The 26089-nt window shown below is 47.5% G+C and overlaps 1 protein-coding gene across 1 annotated transcript in view; it reads right to left on the minus strand.

The window, feature by feature from the left end:
- LOC132910215 (A-kinase anchor protein 200-like) overlaps positions 1 to 24791 on the minus strand; it is a 38704-nt gene extending 13913 nt beyond the window's left edge. Inside the window, exons 1-4 of the mRNA XM_060965792.1 lie at positions 23967 to 24791; positions 17297 to 17633; positions 11536 to 11688; positions 11162 to 11278 (exon numbers count right to left, since the gene is read on the minus strand). Of these exons, the coding sequence (XP_060821775.1) occupies positions 11162 to 11278; positions 11536 to 11688; positions 17297 to 17533 (507 nt within the window). The 5' untranslated portion in view covers positions 17534 to 17633; positions 23967 to 24791. The remainder of the gene's footprint in view (positions 1 to 11161; positions 11279 to 11535; positions 11689 to 17296; positions 17634 to 23966) is intronic.
- Positions 24792 to 26089: the final 1298 nt, after the last annotated feature.

Here is a 26089-nt window from a genome sequence, read left to right on the forward strand (position 1 = left end):
CCACACAAAACTGTTCTATCTGGAAACACCCAGAGGGTGTTCGATCGAGAGGGAAACGATCGATCGATGGAAACGGACGGTAGATCGTATCGGTCTAAGGACGTAACGCATGGAATCTCAGTTACGACTAGCTTCCCGGAAATGTCATGGGTCGTGCATAATTGAAAACCGTTGCTACGCGGTTGACGAATCTCTCGATGATACGGTAACTACGGTAAACTACTCGATCTCCGATAAATATTTAAACACCTATTCGTGGTTCGACTTCTCCCGAGAGCGTTGCACAGTTGGTTCGATCCAACCGAAGAAGAGGAAGTATATTCCTTCCGTTAACCCAATTGCGCGGACATAAATTAACACGCAATCGAGAATTCGATCGGCGACATGATCGTGTCGACTACGCGCTAAACGGATTATTTTTCCTTCGCATGACCGACAAAGATCGCGTGTACTTACGTTGCCTTGTAAGCTGTTTTCGCGATTGCATCGATCAACGATGAAACCTGAACGCGATGAAGGTGAAAACGCGTTTATCTCGCGATCACGGTGGACTATTGTCGTTTCAGACAGACGTCAGCTTCGCCAGAGAACACGTAAGAATTCCATCGCAGGCGAATGATTTACGACCACGAATTCGCGGAAATCCCCTTTCTTCCGTTGCTTCGGAATGCGAACACGTTTGGAATATTTCGCATATCAGTAAGGGGGTTTCCTGTTAGAAATTTCGCTCGACGCTCACCGTAGTGTCTGCGAAATTATTTGAGCATGAAACGAAAATTGAAAAACTTAAACAACATCGGTATGGACAAGCAAGCGCAAGGACCATGACTATTGCATCCAACGATGACTATTGACTAAATAATAATAAATAAATGACTATTGCAGTTTCGTTAAAAGACGTTCGTACGTTTTGCTGAGTAAAAGATATCAACGATGCAACTCCACTGCATATTCACGATGAATTTAATTTCCTACGATCTCGAGAACAAGAATCACCGATGATCTCGATCGTGACCAAAGGCGAGACGATACTCCACAGAATTATCGCTTACTCGAATTATCGATGCCTGAGAAATTATTTTCTGCACAAAGCGAAGGAGGCTGAACTCGCGGGTCGGAAGCGAAAAAAGCTAGCCGCGATGGAAATAAAAAGGGTGCAAAGATAATGGATGGAAAAACTCGTTATTGGGTGTCTTCTCGTCGCAAAGTGTACTGTCGCATCCTGTGGTTTCGAGGCCCGGCAACAAACGACCGCAGACGGGAAATTCCACTTGGGAAATCACGCGATGCTATTTGCTACAGCCGATCTTAATTAAGAAGCGGACTTTTTAACAAAATAAAATGATCTATCCGTTCGTCTCTCGCGATTAATGACACACGATCGACGAATAGTAAACGCTGAAATCATTTATACCCCGCGCACGAAGTTGTCGCGCGTACGTGCTGTCGTTTAAATAAATACGTTTCGATTAATTTTCAAACGGACGAATTACGACTAGTGTTTGAACGAAATATTCGGCTGTACTTTATAGTATAGCAGAGGAATGGAAGTTGGCAAGGCAACCACTTTCTTCCCTTTATCCTGACGCTTATTCGATTTTCCCCTTCGAGGATCTGGAATTCAGCTATCAATAAAACACGCGCTTTCGCTCGGGCTTTCTCTTATCGTTCCAAAATCCGACCCGTCTTAGCCGTTTATATCGAGAGCTTTCCGAAAATCCGACTACCCACTTCGCTTTAGCCTCTTCCAATTTTACAAGATGTTACAAAATCTCTATCGCGTATAGAGTAACGGAATAAACGGACTTGGATATTAAAATGGTAAAATGCGTTTAACATTTTCGTGCTTTGGTGTTCTGCCAAAAATGACGGAAAGCGTGACGAACGTGGATACGGGTAGAACAGACAAAATTTCAATAAAGCATAATTAATTCTAATTAAAGTGGCAATTATCCGAACACGGCGAAAGTTTCTTGTTCGTGTGCGAGAGCGGCACGAGTCTTTTGCCGGCAAGCCTGCTGAATGCGAAAAGCCCTGGTAGCCCCGTCGGTCGGCATGGCAACAGCTCCGCGCGTCCCGGCGTCGGGACGCTCGATACTAGACGACGACGACGACGACGCCCAAATCCGAAGGGGCGGAGAGGAACACCGGGCCACCGGCAACTCGTACAAATTCCACGCGATTCAGAATTTCCGATCGCGATTTACGCCGGATCGATCCGCGGATTTGCCCGCGGCAACACGACGCTAATTCTGCAAATTCAGAGGAACTTGGTCCACGTGAAAAACCGTGAATCGTCTGTGCGCCATAACTTTCAATCCTTCCGACAGATCCGTGGCAACAAGTCGCTGCGTCCTTGCTCCGCTTCGGCTATCGGAATGGTCTCGCTGATTGTCGAAAGGGAGAATCAATTGGAAGAGCAGAACAAATACGATGAATCTTGGGGGGAGTTGACGATTTTGCGGATTCTTTTTTCTCGCACAGCGATGGCGCTTGCTCGATATATTTAGATTCATTTTTATCGCTGTCTCTCGATTCGTATTTTAACATGTTCGAATGCAAAGTGTGTCAGGTCTGATATCGAGGCTTATAAATAAAGAAGCGGAAAGCCAGCGACGAAAGGTCGTATTTGCCGCTCGTATTTTTAATACAATGGCATCTCGATGACGTCAAGTGATAACGAGGTTGAGATCTGTGCGCCGGAGGTCTTTCAACCGACACACTTTGGCAACTCGAACCAGCAACGGTGACACTCGGTGTGATAGAAAAAGAAAGAGGGTACGTAATTCGAATACGGAACTGGCGTATCGATGATCGCGGAACAACCCTACCGCATTTAGGAAATTAATTTTCTGCCGGTGTGCACGAGCGTACTGCGTTTATTTCCTCGTTTCATCCCTTTCACGGCGTGTTACCGGGTAAATTGAAGTGGACGAGAGGGTAAAATATCCAAGCTCTTTCATAAAAATATGAGTTTTCCAGCCTATACGGTGCAACGTGCCACGCGCTAGCCACGCCACTTTTTTTACTTTTTTGCCGGGGGAAGTACTTGATTACCTTCGGCGGAGTAGCCAAGCTCCTGCTTGCTCTGCCAGCTGCCTTCGATCGTTTCTTTTGCATTATGACCTTTCAGGAAGGAAGAGCTGCATTTTGTAGCAGGAGAACAAAATGGGTTGAGTTCAATCATAAGAAAGCCGGGTAGTAAGAGGAAAGAACCATGAAAAATTCGACGCATATTGCTTCCTTCGAAATTACGGGGCGTCATCTATTTGTTAAAGGGTCGGTTTATCGGTTAATAAGTAAAGCTCGTTTCTTCGCCACTTTGAAGAGTACCGAATTGTCCAAGTCGGCTCTCCAAGAAATTTTCCACGGTGAGTCATCGATATCGTTATCGATCACAACACTCCACAGACAAGAAGAAAACTGTGAGTGCCAATATTTGTGAGACTTACCTCGAGATTACAGGCAAAGAACGTCACTATATTAGAACAACCCCTATCCCCATCGATTAAATGATGCCGAATATATTGCATACGGCACAATATCCGAATCACCTGCAGCCTACCACGGGCCTTTAGAACGCACCGTAGAATCAGATTTATCCAAGATTTGTGATTTCTATTTATTTCCTTACCTGGCCAAAAGAAACTCAGCGCACAAGGTTCGTCAATCCGCAAACGGAAAAATCTACAAATCGATATCGATGAAACGAAGAATGGAAAAAAACGGTTCAACGACGGCGACTGTCACTTCGAGTAATCCGTTTAAACCAAACAGCTCCCCGATGCTACTAGCTAGATATATTCAAGAGGAGAATGTTCAACAGTTCTGGCCACTCGCCAATGGTCGGCTCTGTGGTTGATTAGTTTGTAATTGTGCATTGTTTTCCGTTTCCCTGTCAGTGAAGTAAGACATCACGCGAGACAGACAAGAACAGCAGAGGCCCCGTTGAACACGATCAACCTAAATACATAGAGAGTCGAGTATCGTGCTGAGATTCAATTTATGCCGTTTAATCGTGCGAGACAGTGTCCCGTTTAGGTTGAAACAACGAGAAGTCGGAGTAGACGAGAAGACGCTGGAGATGTTCCCTTTCTCTCGAGATCACACATCCTGACATTTAACTACACGAATGCACCGGCACATAAGCAGGCGCCATCGTTTCCTAAGGTTCAGACCAGGAAATCTGTGGGGATTTGATCCGAGTGTGAACGATGGGAGAGACGGAAACTAACCCTTCAAACTCGTTCGTAGACTGCTTTGTAGTCGTAACGATAAAGGGAACCTGCTCTCCATCTTTCTGACTACAGGTTTTAACTGAATTTAAATCGGGGACGACAGACAGGTCCGTTACGATCGAAATACGATCGTTAAGAAGTTCTTTGGCTCGTTAACTTTCCATCTTTTACGACTCGTTAGACGGCCCTTGAAATTTGATGGTGACTCGTGCACGTGCAAGCACGAAATCATCGATTTATTCGCTCGGAGCGTGCTACTCGAGTACAATGAGAAAACGACGAAACCGTTTCGTTGCTCCTGTTCTCATGACTTCCGTTCATGCCGAAGAGGAAAGTCGATTCGCGTAATCCATAGGTAAGAAGATTAAAAGTTCCGTTAGAACTCGAGCGGCAAATAGCGACTTTCCTTTTCAATTTTCTCAGACAAGCGAAGCGTTCGAAACGAGGCAGTCGACTACGGTTGTCGGTCGTGGCAGCCGAAGGTATTTGCCCTCGATACTTTTCAATCGGAGAATGGAAAAGTCGTCGACGTGGCGTATCGATTCGCGACCGACCGAGTATTTGCACCCGACGGTCATCGAACCTCGAAAGGAAGCTCGCGAAATACAGCCACGCGCATGGTCTTGTCTTCTTTTCTCTACGAGTAGTCGCAGGTTTCGTGCTTTTTATTCGCGTTCCACCTGTCGCATTGTGCTCGAGCTAGCGCTAGCGGACGAACGCATGTCGCGAGACAAAATGCGATTGGCACTAGGAGCGAACGTCCTCTGTCTCGTTTTCTCTTTCTCCCTCGGTTTCCCATTGCCGGAACGAGGAACAGGATAGGAAGAGACCGAGTTGACCGAAGAAGATGGGACAAGACGGACGAGGCAAAAAAAGAGACGACAGCCGTGAGGCTTTCATCGCGGCGAATGAAAGTGGCTTTTCGAGGGACGCGCGCCAACCGAAGAAGACAGATATTCGATTTTCACAGGGGAAGGGAAGAGACACCTGCCGAATTCTCACGTCATCCGACGAAACGCATCGTCGAACAAGAGCAAGGGATTCGTCGCATTCGTCGTGAGCTTTCGCTCAACGGAATTTCGCTCCACTCGTTTCTACTGTGCCTCGTTTTCGTTTCCTGCCATCTTCTTCTCTCTCCGTCTGTCTCTCGGGAAATTTTGCACGGTCTCATTAACGATCCGCCGGCTTAATTGGCGATTTGCTTACGCGCAAACTGCGATTAGGACTGCTTTCTACAGGGACTCGAGCACTTGCGAAACGTTCGACGTCGAGAGAATTTGTTTTTCTCCCCGGATAAAATTGCATTGATTCAGCGAGGAATTGGGCGGAACACACCGCCGTGTCGATCGGCATCGAGTTTCTTGCGTATCTTTTGACACGGACTTTATACGGCCAATTAACTGTGCAATGATATTACAAAGCGTTCGTGGCTTTTCGCTTATTCGATTCGCGCGGAATCGCTCGATCAACGTTTCTCACACCGATTTTCTCACCGTTAATTAATAAAGTTAGCCAACTTGTCACGACGGCGTCTACCCCCGCTGTTTTACGGCAGACGCGTACTCCATTTTCAAGACAATGACAATTTCGAGGAGCATTCGTCGGATCGTCGAGAAAAATTTACAGCGGCAGGAGATACGATAAAAATTGCGGTGAACGGTGCACGCAATTGTGCAGAAAGATACGCAAGCGAGCACCGAACGGTCGTGGGATGAATTTCATCGGGCCCATTAGGAATGAAATCGAAGCCTGTAGAAACTACCGAGACGCCTTCCGCGGCGAATGAAACCGGTTTTTAACCGTCCGCCCGATCTTTAGCCACTGTTGCGCGCGCCGTATTCTCGGCACATCGACGGAACTGCACCGTGCATGTACCGTTGCATGTGCAACTGCATCTGTGACATATTTTAAGACCACGAAGCCCGGCTGTATCTCGTCACTTGTCACATAAATTTGTACCATCCCGACACGTTACGACTGAGCTCTTTACTTCAAACAAATCGTCTCCTTTCTTGTCCAATCTCCCAACGATCCTGTCCAAATAATCCATTCGCGATACTCGCGCGTATTCGAATTTCGTTTTTCGTCGAACGATCAATAATGTGTTTCTTTTCATATCTACGCAGATCCGTGCTTCTTCGACGATGACACGGTACCGTGACGACATAGTAATATCCAGCGTATTCGTGGCCGTGAAACGGATAGAACAAAAGAAACGGTGAAAATTTGTCTCGCCCCTTGGCTCGACACGCGTGGCTTGCCAAACTTTCTCTTTCTACTTCGTAGACTGTCCTTAACCCCTGCATACAGGTGTTTCTCTTTTTTCCAAGGTTTGAGTCACGCGAGGCGAAGCTGCCGCCGCCGTGCCGTCGCCGTGCCGCCGTCGCGCCTCCGTCACGGCCAGACCACCTCCTGTATTCAGACCCGTTACACCCACCAGCGGTCGACCACCCAGTTACCCTCCTCTCGCCTATCGTGTCGTGTTAATTAATATCACTCCGCGCGTGCCAACTACACACCCCCTCCCTCTTCTCTTGCCCTTTTACCTCTTCCTGCAGACTTTCCAACTCTTTACGATAAAAGCCACGGGATATATGAACGTTCTCCGTGCTGTTGAACGAGTAAATTCGCAGAGGGAGAAAGAGAAAGAGGGTAAAGAGGACAAAGGACGAGAGTCAACGGGCGCGACCACACCCCTTCCTTTCCTATAGTAGTCTTTTCTCTCCTGCTGCGCTTTGCGCGAGGGTGCATGCTTGGAAACAATGTGACGTTCGCGTAGGTGCGAAACCGAGAACACGAGAGACAGACAGAAAGACTCTCGAGCGCGATCCTCTTGGCCCTCTTCGCGGTCCTTCGCCAATCTCGATCTTCGCATCATCCATGGGAAACACTTCTCGCCTCCCTCTCCACTTCTTCAGACATCGAGCAGATTTTCTATTCGATCGTATATCTCTGAATCTCTCCCTATCCTCTAGATCGTGTATGGTTCAGTTGTATCGGCAACGCCATAATTCGATTTTACCCCGCCTATCTAAAGCTATTGTGTTCCCGACTTTTGTACATTCGCGTCGTTCTTGGAATCCTAGGGCATTCTGCGGGAATCGAAGACCTAGGAATGGATTTAAATTCCGCGAAAAGCGGCAAGGGTGATCGCCCATAAATCCGAATGGACAACGCATAACGTGGAAAATCGATCGTCGACCACCTTGCAGTTTGTATACGCCAGCGTCTGTGTATCACATTCTTCGTTCAGTACTGTTGCTAAAAGGCACTAAAGCGTGTACTCTACTACTCTACTCTATGGTACTCTGAGTGTTGTCGCATCAATCAGCGTCGTTATAGGATACTTCGATTTAGAATATCGTAATATCACCGGGACTATCATAAATCGCGATAAGATCGTACTTACGATATATTTGGGGCCGGAAGCGTACGCGACAAATAAGATTCGGCAAGGAGCTGATATGGAAGTGAAACAGTTTCAAATATACGGACAGAAAAATAGGAGACACGGGAACGGTTCTGCGGTAATAGAAACGCTACTTACCCTCTGATCTACCGTTCCCTCCTACACGTGGGGCCTTGGCGTTACCAACTTGTTTACGATCGCATAAAACGTTCGCGAAGAAGCGAATACAGTCAGTACCAAGATCGGAATATCTACGATACCGGAGAGCCGATTACGCGAATTTATGTCGTCTCGCAAATTACGTCTCCGGACGAATAATAAATAAGCGTGTTCGTCATTTTTAAGGCAGACCTGTGCCTTTATCACGGTGTGACATTGCAACAGGAATAGAGATAGCGAAGAGTACACGAGCCGTAGTTTAACAAGCTTCTTGCGAACAAACGAATCATTCGCTATACAATTTATCGTACTGACGTTTAATTTTAATATGAAATGGAGAGAACGATCGAGTGTAAGAAGAATGCCGGATAAAGAGTTATTTTACCTCGAGCATTGTTTGTCAGTGCATCAAGTTTGCGTCACAGAACCAACAGACGCAAATCTGATCAACAACCGTTTATCTTTGACAGGCGACTTATCGAGGATAAGTCGACAACGTTTCTAGCTATGAGTCTCAATACTTAAGTATCTACGTTGCAATGCAAACAAAGTCATTAAACCGAAACTATTTTCGCGACAAATAATACACAGTGGAGGTAAGCGTATCCGGGAAGTTTGGGCCATTGAACCGCGTTACTAGCGAGTACAATGAACGACAAGCATAGACGATCGTCGACCAGTCCCGTCCAGCCCCGTTACCGATTTCTCTGACAGATATGTCTCATTTCCCGTAGGAAATCGGGTCGATGCGGAAACAAGGCTACTCGTTATAATTACCAGCTTCTTCAGCTGCAAAAACCGAGCTCGCGAATTTTTAATTACACAAATATAAAGACACAGAATGTGCGAACAAAAATTGAGCGCGACTAAAGAGGACGTACGCGTGTAATTCGACATCCCATAGGACGGTTGTTCGGAGAATACAAGCCCACCACTCCCATTCCGTGGCATGGAACCGTATGCCACGCCAGACTACACCGCGTGTAGTCGTGCTCGTCTGTAAAAAATCCGCACACGCAAATCCAAGCGGCGACGATGCACGCGCTCGGTCATACACCGGTGAAGAGGTCAGCCGTTAACTCCGATCGACCCGTCTTCCACGTAACGAATAAGTACTCTCGGAGGAAACCAGTCGTGATAACGCGTGTAGCGCCCCAATGATCCAATGTTTTAACGGAATGCATAGAAACACGAAGATCAGAATACCGCGAAGAAGTTACGTGGAACTGGTCCGGATGAAATACGGGATAACAAGGCGGAGAGCAGTAAGTCGTTGTTCGTGGTGGTGTCATAACGCGCTGTGCAATGACATCTCGCTATTACGAGGCACATTGCGCTACACACCACCACTTGTAATTCCTTAATGACTCGGAATGCCGGCTCTCTGTTCGAAGGGAGTGAAAGTCGCGGTTGAACGCGGCCCTCGCGATATCCACCGAAAGAGAGAGAGAGAGACGCTGCTGCTGCCTCCAGCCTCGAGGACGAGAACACGACGATATCGCCAAGCCGTTTCTTCCCCGTGTGTATCTTTCTCCTTGGTGAACCGGGACACGTGTATGGCAACGTCTAACAAAGTCGATACGAGAACATCCATCATCCTCCGAAAGACGTCTACAAAATGGTCTGATAAATAGTAACGTAACGTACGTCAACGAGCGCATTTATAACGTTTATCTGCCGGGTATCTGGTACCGTGTATCGATACTTCCTAATCGAATACAAAATTTCCAATCAGAAACGTTACTGTCGTTTACGATCGGCCGACCATTCTTCGATCCGGCCAAGTCGATTTTACCAACGTGAGCCAGCAAAGAACGCTATGAACGTCTTATTTTCTCGCATCAGGGCCGCGACAGTGGAGGCGACGAGGACGGTTACGTGTTCTGGAAGGACACAAGAGGGGACAACGAGACACAAGGTAGAACGAAACGGAGAAGCAAGGAGGATAATTCAGTGACTTCGAAGCCGGTTTTCCATGGCAGCCTATCACGAAACTCGCGAGCAACGACGAACAAGAGGGATGAGTCACGGCTGCTCACTCTTCCCACTCTTTCCACCGTGTGGCGAGGTTGCAAAAAAAGAAAAAGAGTCTGCGAGCAGCAACGCGAAAGACAGAGAACAGCCAGAAGATGAAGAAGGTGGTAAAGAAACGAGGAGATTAGCCCTGACGATCTCGAGGCTACGGTTCGCCTACGCGTGGCCAGCTCGACGATCTGAGGTACGACCGAGAAAAAGGAGACAGGTCAATCTCGCTACTTATTATAGATACTTTAGATAGATAATCTTATTACAGATATTTTACGATGGATTTATAACGGACGATGGCGAAACCGAGAGCATTTTGTTGAACAGACATTTTGCACGCCTTTCGTTTTTAGAATCGCTGTTGGAAATCTCAGACGTTGTTTAAACAGAATCGTACTCGATTACTTATCGACTGTACCGTCATGTTATCCGTGCTGCAACGTAGATCTCGATCGACGATAAAGCGGAGGATAAAGGGATTTTGCCGCGTCATAGAAGTCGACGCTTTAAGTTAACGAAGAAGCATTTAGATAGTACAATTAACAGAAGGTTTTCGATAGTCGTCGACCGGGGGAACCGAGCTATAAATATTCAAGCAGAAAAATCGGTACGTGGCTGAGTATTATAATTGACTTTGTTAACGCCGATCGTTCCACTATCCGTTTATCATTTTTTGTAAAATAAATCTTTGATAATCACGAAAGGTTCGAGATTTATTAGACGTCTCGAGGCCAATTAAACACCGGCCGAGCTTTCGATCCGTGACGGTTATCGCGTGGTCGTTCTCGATTATACCACTACACGCCGATTGCTTGAAATCGAAGAGAGCACAAATCACGCTCGAGCGAGCAGTGTCCTGCGTTACGCTAGTTTCACCGACGTTTCTGACTTCCTTTCTACGCCTGGAATCGGTCGACTAATCGATCGATCGATCGGTCAGAGCCAGGCTAAATTTTATTGTTTCACCTCCAGGTCTCTTGCAACGTGTGCTCTGAATCGACCAGATACTGCTAGAAGCAACAGTTAGATTTCCGTTGCTTTGTTTCCACTGAACAGATTATACATACACGCGTCGTCAATAATATCGTGCTCCATGTTTGTTCGAACCTCGCTGCCATGATGATAGCTATCAATCGCAAAGACAAATTTCGATTTGAATAACGCTTCCAAAATGCGTTTTTTTTTCAGAATACGAGATAACGTAATAGATAACTTTGTTATATTATCGATTACGATGGTTGCGATTCAGCGCGTTTACGTCGACGCCTCGATTCTACAGGGACGCAAGAAAAGCGTACAAAGATCCGATAAGGTAAGATTCTTCACTCACCTCTGCAAGAGGCTCCTCCTTGGTGACGTCTCCATTCTTGGGCGCTTCTTCGCGGGCAGGCTTGTTCTTGTCCTTCTTGCTGAAGCTGATCGACCTGAAGGACCACTTTTTCTTCATCTATGAACGAGGAAACGGTATCGATAATGATCAAAGAACTCATTACGCGCAACTACGTGTCTTATTCTTCTAAGCTGTGTACACACATAGAATCTGTTCGGGCGATACACGTGCGCGATGTATCGTCGACGAATCAATCCATCTGATTCTTCGAAGCTAGTCTTTCTTTATGTATATACTTTACCGTGTAATAAATGGAGTTTCGTCTTCTGTATATCATCACGGATTATTACATATTCCAAGACAATCGACCTCACCTTTTCCTTCTTTTTGGTTTCCTTGTTATCTGGAGAGGTGACAGTGTTGGGACTAGCTGGAGTGCCTTCTGTTGGTGTTGTGACCTCCGCCGTTTCCGCGGGAGATTCTCCAGCTGACTCTTGCTTCGTTTCCTCGGCCTTTACTTCTTCCTGCTGAAACAACGAGGAAAGGAAAGACTGGTTGAAAATCGACTCGAGACATATCATCTGAAGGTACGAAATATTGTGGTCCTTTAAATAGTCGAATCCAAAGGAACAACTCGCGGGGATTCGAAAGTGAACGCAAGTAGCCTGTCACCGACACGGCTCCATCCAGCCAATCGCACATTAACACAATCCCCGTGACAAAATTTGTGCTCGGGTGCTCGTAAAACCAGTAAAATCTGCATCGATATCGATCGGTGTGTAACGAGGATTTGGAGCACGTGACAGCAGGTGCGCCAGCGTTGCAGATTCTTATAAAAGAATTACAGAGACCGTAGGCGGCTCGGTCGCCAATCGCGTCGATTCGCTTTACTTCGAATATATTGTACATTATTCGGCGCGTCGTAAATTCAACAGCAAGCAACATCTCGAAGGGAAGATCGCATTTTTCTTTCACAGGCGATACGATACTCGAACAAGTCGTTTCGTTCCGCGCGAACTGCTTTTATTATTCATAAATCGAAGTTCTTTCGTCGAATAAAAAAAGAGATACAGAAAGACAAATGCGAAAGGAGGAGCGCACGCGCATTTTAAATCTAAGTAAACAAAGAGCAAGTCAGCGAAAAATTACCAGGTTTGGCGTGGAAAAATACGAGTTCGCGGTAAATCCATAAAAATTAGCGAGAGGCGTTGTTCTCGCGCATGGAATTTCGTCATTCGCCACGCTTACGCGAACCGCAGCCGCCCGATTACATCATTGCATAGGGCGAATTTTACGGCACCGTGTTCTGCAAAGCGATGCCGGGAGCTATCGAACGATCCGCGATCGAAGAAAACGATTTGTGTTTGCGCGTGCGAGAAGAACAGCAAGAAAATGGTAGCGGTGAACCGATCGAGAGGACCGGAGCAAAGAGAAAAAAAAGCGAGAACGCGCTCTCGCAGCAACAGTTGCGAGACTTATCAGAATGAGACAGCTGCGGCTGTCGGACGACGTACAGGATGAAACCGCGAAAATCTCAGATTACAGAGAACGATCAGTGGTTCTCCAACCGAAGAATCGTAAAGTGAAACGCGGACTTCTTGCAGAGATTATGGAATCCTGACAATAGTTCGGAGAGCATAGCCACGAGTTAAGATCAACGATAAAGAGAAATAAGAGGCGTAATGTTCGTGTACGCATTTAATCGAAGAACAATACTCGACACCGGTCGCTCGGTTTCCCGTAAATAACGATCGGGGCACGTATACTTTGTACGCGATACTGAATTATTCTATTTTATGAATCATTATTTCCGACATTCCTGAGCGTTTCTGGTACAATGAAATACGACGAACGAAGCATTGTTTACCACGCTCCTTGAAGGCCGCAGCGGATCCTGACCGCTTTCGATGGCGTAAACATCAGCTCGCTCTATTATCGATGCAAATCCTCGGGAACAATTCCACTTGGTCGTTCACGTGTTTCATATACTACAAACGACTTAACCCATCGAGTATATTACATTGAACACCGCTAATCGAACCGGCGATCCAGTCATTATTCAACCACAACGCCAGCGAGCTTCGAAATACCGTTCAAGATCTCGGACGATCGAATGGAAAATCGAAAGAATCGTTTATATACAGATGCGATGTCGTTTGCCTCGATTGTATTATGTAAATATCCGGTTATTTTTGTTCTTGCCAGCCAGACAAGAAAACGCGCGCGTCTTGGATATCGCGCTATCGTGACTGATACCAAGGAGAAAGGAAAGAAGACGGTCTGTAAGCTACGTGGCAGAAGCGAAGAGGCAGAGGCAGCAATGTGCATGGCGTAGACACGCGTTCCTCGTGCAGTGGCATTACGCATACAAGTTCGAAGACTTTATATGCGCCAACGATCCTCATCTACAGAGTCTCTATCCTTCGAGATCTTTCATTAACAACGCGCTCGCATTCGTACGATCGTGCACGCCAAGATAAATTATGAAAAGTTTCAACGATCGTTCGTTCGTTCGTTGGCTCTCGCCTCCCCCTCCCTCCATCTCCCCGTCAATTTTGATTTCGCTTATCTGACATCCTCGATTAACCCACGATTGCGGGGTCATACGTCGCAAAGAGGAGAAACGCGTCTGCTGGTTGGCTCGCGTTTGTTCCCAATGAAATTAAACACACGTACTCGACTTCATAGTTCTTTCTAGCGCGTAACCGCGATTTAAATATTCATGGAAACGCGCGCCAGTGATTTATCTACGAGTTGATATTCAAAGAGGTACACGACGAGCTAGACCTTGCGCTCGATGCAAAAATTCGCGTTTTTCGATCGAACGGTATCAGCATACAAAGAAATCATCGGTTCGAGGACACTGCGAGCAACGAGGTCCGATGCAGGTGCAGTTTCTACGACGAATTCCACGCGGTTGAATCAGCCCAGGTACTAAAATATCACGCGGTCGCTTTCGGCTCGAACAAATCTCGAAACGAACCGGTGATCGCGAAATATTGCAAAACATCGACGTTACGACGACGCGAATCTCGACAGAGGAATTCGCAACGATTCACACGCGAAATGTGACTGGGCAAGGACACCGGATCTACGAATTCCGTGCAGATAATCGCGAACCTTCCGTAATCGGTTCGACTCTCTTGAGGCGGCAGACGGACCCCGCTTCGTTTCCTTGGCAGCTAATATATACGATGCAAACGCGTTCGAAAATGCGCGATTAAATTCACCTTCGGTTTAGGTCTCACCCTGAATGTGCAAGGCTCACGAAACGATCAGGTGTCGCGTCTTTAACTCGCCCAGGGAATGCGTAAAAAATCGTACGCGGTCTCGTCCCCCGTTCCTCGGGGCAAATTGATTTTCTCGACGCGAAATCTTCCAGCGACCTTTATTGTCGACACGTAGCAGCTTGTCCGCAAAACATCCGATGGAATTCAAACGGCACGCAGTTTTAATTAGCGGCGACAAACAGATGAGTCGCGTCTCGTATTAATTAATAAACCGAGTTGGTTTTGGACTTCTGGAGAGGGGAAGCGATGATTCACTCAGAAAGCGCTTTTCTCAAGATGGTTTACGCTACATAAGCGCCGTTTAAAACATCGCGTGTTCCCGACCAACAGTGGCCTGTCCGACGAAATGAAACTATCGCAAGGAATTCAGGTTACTCGGCAACGTACACACGTTCGCAAGCATCGCGACCGACCGCGAGAACTCTTTCGACGACTGATAAAAGGTTTGACCGAAGAATAGAAAAAAGAACGGTGACAAGCCGAAATTGCATTTTTAATTAAAACACGTTAATCCCACGGAAAAGAGTCAGTTTCTGCGCGTGTAAGTGTTGTTATAAGCACATATTGTTAAATTACATGGACAAGGTTACGAAAGTAAGGTCCGATCTTCCTATCAGATTGACTCGCGTAGTCAGACCACAGATATATCTTAAATTATTCGCGAAGCACCGGCCAGCACGGCACGTCGTAGATCCTCGTTGACGAAAAATAAAAGATCGGCAAGCACGTTGGCTGAATGTGGTAGACGTCGTTGAGGCAAACGTATCAACGGCAGGTGCTCGATGCGAGCGAATTCTCTCGAGCAGCGTCTCACTGCCGTACGCGCACCTGGCTCAGAGATTTTGCAAGATTGCAGATAGATGTTGCCTGGACGAGCGGGTGCGCGCCTTGTATTTTAATAGCGGTGGGTAGGGTTAGTGAAAAGGTGGGTACAGGCGCACAAACCAACGACAGGACGAAAGATTTATTCGTCTAGGACAGTTAGGTATGCACCGGTAAGAACGTTTACGCGGACAGACGCGGTTACAGTTAGTCGCGAGAACGCGTTACCGGTACGCGTGCACCTCTGTACTCCGGTGCTACCGAGTCAACACCATTCAGCCTCGACGAAACGGTATTTCGATATTTTTTCTACGCGAAAATTTAGCCAACTCTCCGGTGTTTCCGCGAATCTATCTGGATCGACGACTACGTAATCTCGGTAAGCCGAGCATTGCGTCGACATCCCGCTATCTCTACGTGCATCCGGCGCGGCATGGCGATCGCGGTACACCCGATCGTGAACCTGTTGCGGCCTCGATAACACGCTTATGGCGAATTAGCGCGGTTTCCGTGAGTTTGTGCGTGAAAGCGAGATCGAGAAATCGATACCGACACCGAGCATTACGTTTACCGAGGCTGTATCGAAAGATTTCGAACCGGGATCCTCGTATATACGTTCCACTAGCAGTAGGAGAGAACACTTTCGTTCTCGCGTCGAATAAAATCAACGGTCCGATTTACTCGTGTTTCTAGCGTTTATCTAGGCGAACCGTTACACACCTCTGGAAAGATCGCTATCCTGCTTTCGTTAAGTAGCACAATGGGCGTACTCTGCGTGTAAAAACACACTTTTCCAGGAAATTAAATGCACGGCTTTCTCGGCCGAGCTTTATACTACTCGGTCTAGAAATGTACAGCGATCAATACACGCGGACAGCACGTCGCGACGCCGAGTTCTGTGATGAAGATAATAGAATCGTGATGCCAAGAAGCAGGAAAAATTGGAGACGACCGATAAGCCTTTTTAAATCCCTCGTGTCGTCGGTCAGACGGAGAAGGAAATGGGAAAGGACCTGCTATTAAACGGAAATGAAAGCAAGAGGCAGAAGAGCGGTCTTTCTCTCTCTTTCTCTCTGCCCCTCTTTCACGCGCGTTACCGTATCTAGTGCATGACAGCTGCCGGGGTTACTCAATCGAGGAAATATCAGGTTTCGTCTAGCTGGGAGCATTTCGCGATATACACTGCGAGACGCTTATGCGATTCGACGAGAGTGACAGTTCAAACTTTCGATATAGTATGTCTGCCGTTGACAGTCTCCGCGTTATGCTTTTCAGATTTCCTTGATATGGAGATGGATCGACGTTCGCGAAAAATAACACCGATTCATCGACCTGCCGAATGGAACGTGACGGATCGTTGGTGCAACATCCGACCGTTTTAAAATTTTTTACTAGAGCATCCGCTCGTTTCGGAGTAAGACGAGCTTTATGAATTTTTGCCCGCAACAAGGAGTTCTCGAGCGAGTCGAACGCCCGGCGTATCTCCTAGGCCGATCTCGGAATAGCACGAAAACGCTGCGAGCGATGTACGCACGCAAGACACACGTGCGTAACGGGGCGAGTATAGTATACGCGTCGCTCGTGCAACGTTACATAGAACGCCATATCGACGACAACAGACGCAACGCGCTGCTTCCGCTTGTCGAATAAGAAGTCGTGTCATAGTCGGTGAATCAATTGAATTTAATAACCAACTTGTACATTGTGTTCTAGAAAAAAAATCGAATGAAATGTATTCGCGATTACACGCCGTACAGCTTGCTGCTGATTCATTTCAACGGACTGACGCTTTTCAACGGACAAAAAGTTTCAACGAGTTCGAGGAAACGTGTCGTAGAACGTTCTACAAGCCAGCGCTGTGTGTCATCGAGAACAAATATGTACGTTGGTCGTAAAGAAACGCTCCTCCAAATATACACGTACGCACTGTCTCCGCTATCGTTGCACGTCTACAGCGAATAGCAATTTTCGATTCGACTCGATAAGTAAAAAATAAAGCATCGATGTTTTCGACGTATCTCACCTTCTCTTTATCCTTATCCTTTTCCGTTGTATCATCCTTATCCTTGTCTTTATCCTCGGCCACGTCCGTGTGCGGCGCTATTCCATTGGTAGTAGGTTTCGTGTCAGCCTCTTCGATCCTTTCGAGCTTGCCATCGCCAGGTGCAGCGGCATCACCGACACCTCCTTCGGCGGGCAATCCCTCCTTCTTCGGAGTCGTCGTTATATCCACGGACCTTCTGCTCTGTCTCGCACCCATCTTTCCTCTTTTTGCCTCTCTATCCCCTTCTGGCTCACCTGTCTCTCGTTCGCACTTTCCGGATGCTGTGATCAGGTGTCGTGCGTCGAATAAAACTGACCTGCAATCAAGCGGCGAAAGTGAGCAACGCATCAAGCGCGATAACTCGCGTATGGGTTAGCGATCACTGATTTGAGGGAACACGATGGAGTTTATCGATGCGCGGCTCTTCGCATTTGAATATCACCAAAGTACAACAAAAGTAACATTCGTATAACATCAGGCCAAGTTTATTTCTTTCTCGTAGAAGAGTCATTTCTTAATTGGGAGCATGACGACGTATTGGTTTCCTGGAATCGAGAGATAAGCGAGCGCGACTCACCGGTATCGTATCGAAATGCGGATAATGTCACACTCGATATATCGTTGTGATTTTCGTACAAGCAGACTTGTCGATTCGTGTTGCAGGTGCAACTCGAATCCTCGCGTCCAAGACCAACTTCGATAGCGCAACCTTCGTGCAAAGGTTTTTCGCTGCTATACACGGCTCGTGAAAGAAACCACAAGGCATACCAGCGATAATGAATAATATATGAACTCGTTGCACGAAAGACAAAGAGGAAAACAGAAAGAGCGTATAACGACGCGATACGCTTCGCGAGAGAGAGAAATTCCTCGCGAATGAAACGTCGAAGGTAATCGCGTTAAAGAATTCAACGAAACCTCTTCATCCGTTTGTTAGTTTCTGATATGATAATTTTTGAGTTGTGGTATCGAAAGGAAATCGCTTCAACGGATAAAAAGGACAAGAAGTGCGAAGCAAGAGGCTCTCCGAACGAGTAGATCTCTCTAATTATCCTGCTAGAAAATAGGCTGCGAGCCGTTAAAAAGACAGGAACGTTGGCTAACGGTTCCGAGGTCGATTCGAAGCTTCTCTCACGGTAAAAGAGGAAGCGATCCGTTGTGTTCGAGCAAGGAGTGCGAAAAACTAGCACGCCGAGGCGAAGTCGAACACGAGACCAGGCGCATTCGTGTGTAAGACGCGTTTAAAGAGCACGTGGCGTGGCTACGCACCGCTGCCCGCCTCGCAGCTACGATGCGTAACGCATCTGCGACCACGACTACCCGACCACCGGTTTATCCATTGTATTCGGACTGACCAAGATGAAAAATGATCGAGATCTCGACAAACGAATCTTCAGCATCGAAGCATGTGTTGATGACTTTTCGTTAAAAACATAATACAACGCAACGTTTCTAACGGTAACTTCGTGACTATCGACAAACATTTAACGATAATCAACGCCGCCGAGCGATTTAAAATCCGGAAAGATAAAACAGTCGATCGCGCGTCGCTAATGATAAACGATAATTCAAGTTTTACTAAAGCAAAGGTAACACGGCTCGAACCACGCGCGTATCGTTGTCATTGAATAATAGCATTTGTCTGTGGTAGCCTATTCGCGGTACATTGCACTTTCCAGTTGCGTTCCACGGACCGACCACGCTTGCGCTAATGCGTTAGAAACTAGTCATCTTTCATGTACCGGGTGATGGTCTGATATCGACGAGGCTACTCGAAACCGAGACGGAAAAAATTCCTGGAGGATATCGACAGTGTTTTTCAATATGGATTATCTATCGTCTATACCTATCAACGGCTTCGATCCTATGTAGCGAAGAAGTTTCTGCCATCGTCATTATTTTTATGTAACGGAATAAGCCCTGTAAACTGTCGAAACACCCTCGCACTCATCGATACCGAATTTTCCGAACAAATTGGAGTACGCAGCGTACAAAGCATAGGTTCGCTGGATCGAAGAAAATACTATTAAAAGTTCCGCTTCATTTCGCATTTCGCGATGAATCCATGGAATTACGAGAAGCGTTATCGAGGCGAACGTTACTTGGTCTCTTTGAAAGGAAATTCGGTCCCACGAATAAAAGAATTTTCGACGACTTTCCTCGCCGCTCCGAGGATTCCTGTTACGAAATATCAACAAGCAAGGAAGCCATTCCGAGAAAAAGGAAGCGCTTAATTAGTCTCGATCATATATTAGACAGCAGGAAGAAGCTCGACAAATATTTATGTTGTTTCATCTCTACCGAGTGTAGCGAACATATGCAACTACGGGGGTACCCACGATGGTATGTCGGTAAAAAATAGATTTAGTGTGGCTAAAGTACATCGAAAGTGGAGCGTTGGAGAGGTCAAAACACGTGTCGAACTATCGTATGCTCGTGGGAAGCATGGAATCATCCCACAGGAAAAATAGCCTTTCCTCTCGTAACTCACTCTCGTACCTACTACGATTTATCTCTCGCTGACGTTCCTATATTTAGTATATCGCCAGTTGCAAACTGCATCACCAGATAACACCCAGTACCCGTTCTCCGTTTCATTCGATGACAGCCAAAAAATCACCCTACATATCTATCTTTTCTTGGCATATTATTCCACGGCACAGCTGTAACGATCCCTAACCGCTTCGCATCGGAACACAAAATATCTCACCGTACAGTGTCGTTTATGTGACGCTTTGGACAAGATATCTCGCATATATTTTCATTAGAACGCGAGATATCTCGTCCAACGACTCGCATAAAATTCAATTCGTAAGACACTGCGTTTGTGAATGTGAAATGGATTAGAAATGTTAAACGAAGGAAATGTTCTGTTTCTGTAAACAAGTGATCTTATTTTTCTGTCGTATGAGATAATTCAAAGCAAGGTATTGTACATAATGTTACATTACGATGACCGATAAACGACATTCAACCGTAAACATTAAAACGCGAGATATTTCGTTCAAAGCATCGCATGAACGATATTGCGTCGCTAGATATTTCGCGCAGTCTTATGTAAATAACACAACATGGCAAGATATCTCGTTCAACGCGTATCATGAACGACACCGCGCTGCGAGATATTTCGTCCACCGAAGCGAAAAGAATACTGAAGGTGTACCAGTCACGATGCGTAAAACGTAGTACAGCCAAGCAGATAGAAGCAACGCGAAAGGAAGTCGGCCGCCATCGAAACCACTTATTTCATCGATTCACGCTTCAAATACCGGTTCAACGACTCACTACGGTAACCATTGTTTTTCTGGAAACAAGGCAAAATAGCCAAGGGAATCGTGTGGTATCTCTGAATCATGGAACGATCCGACACCTAATAAAACACGATATCATATCTATCACATACCATCTGTAATGTATTTTTATTTGCAAAATACAAAGTTCCACGCAAACGTGCTTTTCCGTTGCGTCGTCCGTAGATTTCAACCGAGAGCGGGGAAAAGAGAAAGAAAGAGAATATCGATTTCGATGTCAATCTCTGAATTAATTATCGATTCACTGCGAACGAATAGTAAAAAATAAAACACGTACTGAGATTTCTTTCTGCAGATCCGCTCAATAGATTAATAGGCACATTCAGAGGTCACTGCCGTCGAAGACTATTAAGGCCTGAACGACGATGTCACGCCAAGACCGTGTTGGACAACGTATGGGAAACTAAATTCCAACGGTATATATACACTTGGAACGATGCTAATGAGACAAAGTCTACGACGTTTATGCTATTTCAACGATATTACGGTCGCCGTAGTGTCCTCGCTTCCGATCGCTGTTACAAAACAACCGCACGTTCCAAACTGTATCTACACGATTCGACGAAACGCTGGGAACGCCGAATTCTCGAGAAACGATAACGATAACATTTTCAGCGTATTTACATAGTGACTCAGAAAATTGTTCCACGAGCGTCCGGTTAATCGCTGATCAAACGCACTTTCACATTTCACGGGTCGTTAAGGTATCCGCGTTAGAACATGAAACACGTTTGTAAACGCGATCGTACAACGATCCCGCGATCGTCCCAATTAACGCACCGTGCTGTATGAAATCAAGGACACTGCATCGAAGGCTCGCGCGAGTTTTACAAACTTGTCGACCAACTTGTACTCGACCAACACACGTTCACATCCGTTGAGTCATTAACGGCCAAAAAAAAAAACGCATATCAGTCCAACGAAAAAAAAAGGAAAGAAAAAAAAAGAAAAAGGGAAATTCCTTTTCCCTTGTCGCACGAGAGTACGTGCGTGCGAGAGCACGATGCAGGCTTGATTCCCACGGAGTAACGGGCCGAGGGCAACGCCGCATAAACAGCGTACACCCAATCAATCGTCCATTATTTTCACAAGGTGAACACGCCTAATACTCGTGACGCGGGGATGTTAGGCGAATAATTCGTCGTCGAAAAAAGCACATCTGCTCGGGCCACTGTTCTCGAAATTGAGAATTACGAGTGTGCCGAGAGAATGAAGCGACGTCGCCGTCCCGTATTCAGACGCGTGTCCCGCATGCGTGAACGGATCCGGCGCGGCGCACGTGCGTGCGTACGGGAACTGCAGCCGATGAAAATCGCCGTGATCGTCGTAAAGGGCAAACAGGAAAGCTCAGCCTGTGTACGCGCGGGATGGAGGCAAAGGTGGGGCAGGCCAGGACACGGGGTACACCCGGCTGGAGTGGGCTTAAAAATACACACATATCCGGAGTAGTACGTGGATCTATTTTTGATCGGGGCGCACGCCGCGTGTGCACCCCTCGCTCGTGTAAACACCAAGCGGACTTGGCCCGACAAGGGTGAAAGTCCCTAGAAGCTGAATCCAAAAATCTCGTGTAAACACCGGGAGATAAAGAACGCAAGGATAAGAATGCCGAGAGGATAAGGCGAGTAAACTTTCCTGACGTATGAAGAGACTGACGCGATACAGTCGAAAGAAAAAGATAGGACGCTTTCGGTTAGAAGCACGCTACAGTTTCGGTACCGCTCCGACCCATCGATCAACATTTTCGAGAGAAACAATGGAAACAGATGGAGAAAAAATATCAAAGAGACGAAAAGGAAGAGAAGAGGAGAGTTTTCGGTCGAAAACCGGTCGTGTTGTAAAGCACGTTTCAAAAGCACTCCGACGTGGCGTTGCGCGTCTGCCTAAGCAGTCGGAACAGCTCTTTTCTTCGTTCTTGTAAACGAGAGAAAGGCAGATGTAGGCAAGTTAACGACCCGTTATCGCGTGGATGGCGTGGACTCGCCACTGCTGAAACTGGTTGTCGTCGATCGTAGCGATGCAAGCAGAGAAAAAGGCAGCGCAAGAGACACGAAGGGACGATAATACTTGGCAGATCGCAGAAGATCCAGAAAGCCGAGCATCGGCCGATATACGCCAATCGTCTAAATCTAAATCTAATGAATTACCTACGGGACGAATACGACGAGATCATGGAACCCAAAGGGAAACAACGGACCATGGAGTATGGAGGAGCGACTGGTCTGCTAGTCCGATCAGCATTTTCTCGGCCTTTCTCCACCGGCTGCCATTCCCCGAGCAACAACAATCGCTTCCGTGGAAGCCTTGACTGCGTTTTAAATGCATGGCAGGTAGAGGCCTGCTATGCAAAATCAGCACAAAGCAGAAAGAGAGAGAGAGAGAGAGAGAAAGGGAGAAATACTGTAGGTAGACGGACACGTCGCCTCTGTTTAAGGCACCCGGCTTGCCAAGAACGTATCTCCTTTCTATCCTTCTCCTTCTCCTTTGCCATGGTAACAGCAAACGCTAAATCTGCGAGAGCGGACAAAGCATTCTGTTACAAGTTTTCTGGTCGTGTCGATTCGCTCAAGGGACACGAGGCCTGCTTTCTGAAAAAATTCCAATTTCTATGGGTCCTGCCCAGGGACTGACAAAAGCCCCCCATCGACCAAACAAACGTAGAAGCGGGACAGAAAACGGAATACCACGAGGCCAAGTCGATCGCAAGATTCCGATGGATCGTGCCCAGAGGGAAAGGTCACTGGTAGTCTTGAAATCGTGCGTATGGTCGATCGTTCGGGGGTTAATACCGGCCAAGTGGTGGGAGAAGGAATCAAGATGGCGTAACCGGCCGCTGCTCCCAACGATTCTTCGATCATGCAAATACGAATGTGCGGCTTTTCCGACTGATCGCTAAACGCCGATCGATGCGACGCAGGCGAAACGTCGCGATGCATGTGTCGAGAACTGGAAGCGAAACCATTGGAGCGACTGAAATTGAAAGCCGGCTCCGCACGGCGCTCGCTATATCGATTGATGCTGCCCATTTTCAAAATGGCGCGGGGGTACACACACTCGAAATCCCGCTCGACGCGCGATGTTACATTTCTCTTTTCTTGACAGGCACTAAACGAAAGAAACATGACGACCGAGGCGACGGCCGACCGATCGAAGCATATGGAGTCGACGAACGGAAAAGGCAGAAAGGACGGTGGGCACGTTAAATAGAAGACCGGTGCGGCGGCACGTATTGCGTACACGCGGAGAGACAAAATGTTTAGTGTTTGGGGCGCGCGCGGCCCGGCATATAACCAACGAAGGCGAGGAAACGACGAGCACTCGGGGTGGTTGGTACTCACCTACGGTAGTCGAGGGCGTCGGAAGTGGCGCGACGAGGCGAAACTTTTCTCGTGAAGGAGCGTCCCTCGCCGGTGCTCCGCACAAGAAACACACTGGATATATTATTCCGAGAGGTAGAGGCGAGGTGGCGGCGGCAGTGACGGTGGCGGGCGTGTAGCACGATGCGTGGCGTCTAGACAGACACGAGAGTACGAGAGGTGAAGAGAAGTAGCCGAGCACGATGGCAGAGACACACGAGGAAATGCTTGCTCAGTAGAAGCAAAGGAAAACGGAACACCGAAGTCGCCTACGGTCAGGCACAAACAGCAAGCAGAAGCTTTTAGCAGGAGCGCGTTCGCGAACTCATCCACTTGGCTCGGTAACGCGCGACCGACTGCCGAGAGAAGCGGAGGGGAAGCGGCGTCCGTCTGTCGGTCCGTCTGTCCGTCCGACCGTCTTTCTGTCACCAACGTATTGCTCGCTCGTTCGCTCTCGCTCGCTAGTAGCTCGCTCTTTCCTTCTTTTTCTCTCTCCCTCGAACGTGTGCGTACGTGTGCGTGTATGTGTACGCGCGCGCGCTCCTTCACTCTCTTTCTTTCTTCCTTCCCCCTTTTCCTTTATCCTGTCCTTTCCTTTTCCTTCTCTTTCGTGCTCTTCTGCTACGAAAATCTCTCCCGACGTTTTCTCGTAGCTCGTGCGCGTACAACACTTCAACTTCTAAACCACAAGCCGATATTATGCACGTATCATCGGACCAACAACGATACAACACCGGTTTCACCTTTCCAACGATTCGAACGGCGAAGAAGTCGTCGATGAACACGATAGACAGGCTTAATCGCGATGCGAGACTCACCCCAGGTACGATAGAAGCGTGACGAGGACGACCAATCGGCAGGCACAGGGCACAGGACGATAATCGCGAACCCCCGGACTACGTGGAGCCGCAGCTAACGATCGATCGTTTCACGTTTTCTCTCTCTGCTCCGATCTCTCGACGACGATTCGTCTCGGTACCGCCGTTCCTTTGTTCCCGCCGAACGGAGTTTCGGCTACGTTCGCGTACCTCCTCTCTCTCTTTGTCCCGAGGAAGTCGTGCGTGGGGAGGGTTCGACCAACGCGCACAAACTGGTAAAAATCGCCCAACGAACACCGCGCGCGTAACGATCTCTTTCTTCCTCGATTCCTCGTCGCGAGTACTTTTGATCCGCGCGAACGCGCGTGCTCAGCTCGTTATGTTCGCGTTTGCTATTCGAGTCCGCGTTAGTGTATACGTTCACTCTCAAACAACCGAGCGCCGCTTCGTTTTACTGCGCTCCGCACTGCTCGACGGTTAGAGAAAGAATGAGCTCCGGGATAGACGGGAGGCAGGAACGTATCGGCTGAGCCCGGCACCCCGGGACTCGGTTCGGATGGTGGCAGCCCTGCCTCGAGCTCGCTAAGAACATCGGGGTATGGGGGGTTCGACTCCAGGGCGGGGTCCTGTCACGAAGGACTCCCTACCTCCAACCACGGCCAACGTTTCGCTCTACAGTAGAATTTACACATTTTCAGGGTCAACTTTTTCCCCCCGTAGTCAAAGTACTCCCTCGAAAATTTGTCGATTCTCGATCGCTCCCTAATCGACGTCATTCGATCGCGATATATGAACCTTTTTCGACTGAGCTTTTCTAACGACCAGATTCGCGGACAAAGGTGTTTGGATACGGACAGTGGTACTCGGTGAACGACCTACCGTAACGCGTTTCGACCGAATTTAACAAGTGGGAGGAAATCGATTCGCGAAAGTCAAGCGACAACCGAAGAATCGCGAATTCGTACGATTAAACGAATGGCACGTCGCTCACAGTATACTATACCACGCGATCCTTCTTATCGTCTTCTTTTTTTTTCTTTTTTTCCCCAAAGCAATTAGAGTCGTAAGTCGTAAGATTATCCGTAGAGGTGCCGCTGTCTCATAATCTCCGGCGATTGTAGCGCATTCTACCTGGAAATCGTTGGTTGTTTATAGACAACTACGGTGGTCGTTCGAGCGAAACAAAATACGCGTATACCTGCTGCCGTTGCTCTCGCCTACAACTACGACTACGACTACGACTACGAAGCCGCCTTTCGCCTGTCGTCGTGGTGACTAATGCGAAAA

The sequence above is a fragment of the Bombus pascuorum genome, chromosome 8 (assembly GCF_905332965.1).
Source record: "Bombus pascuorum chromosome 8, iyBomPasc1.1, whole genome shotgun sequence".
NCBI lineage: Eukaryota > Metazoa > Arthropoda > Insecta > Hymenoptera > Apidae > Bombus > Bombus pascuorum.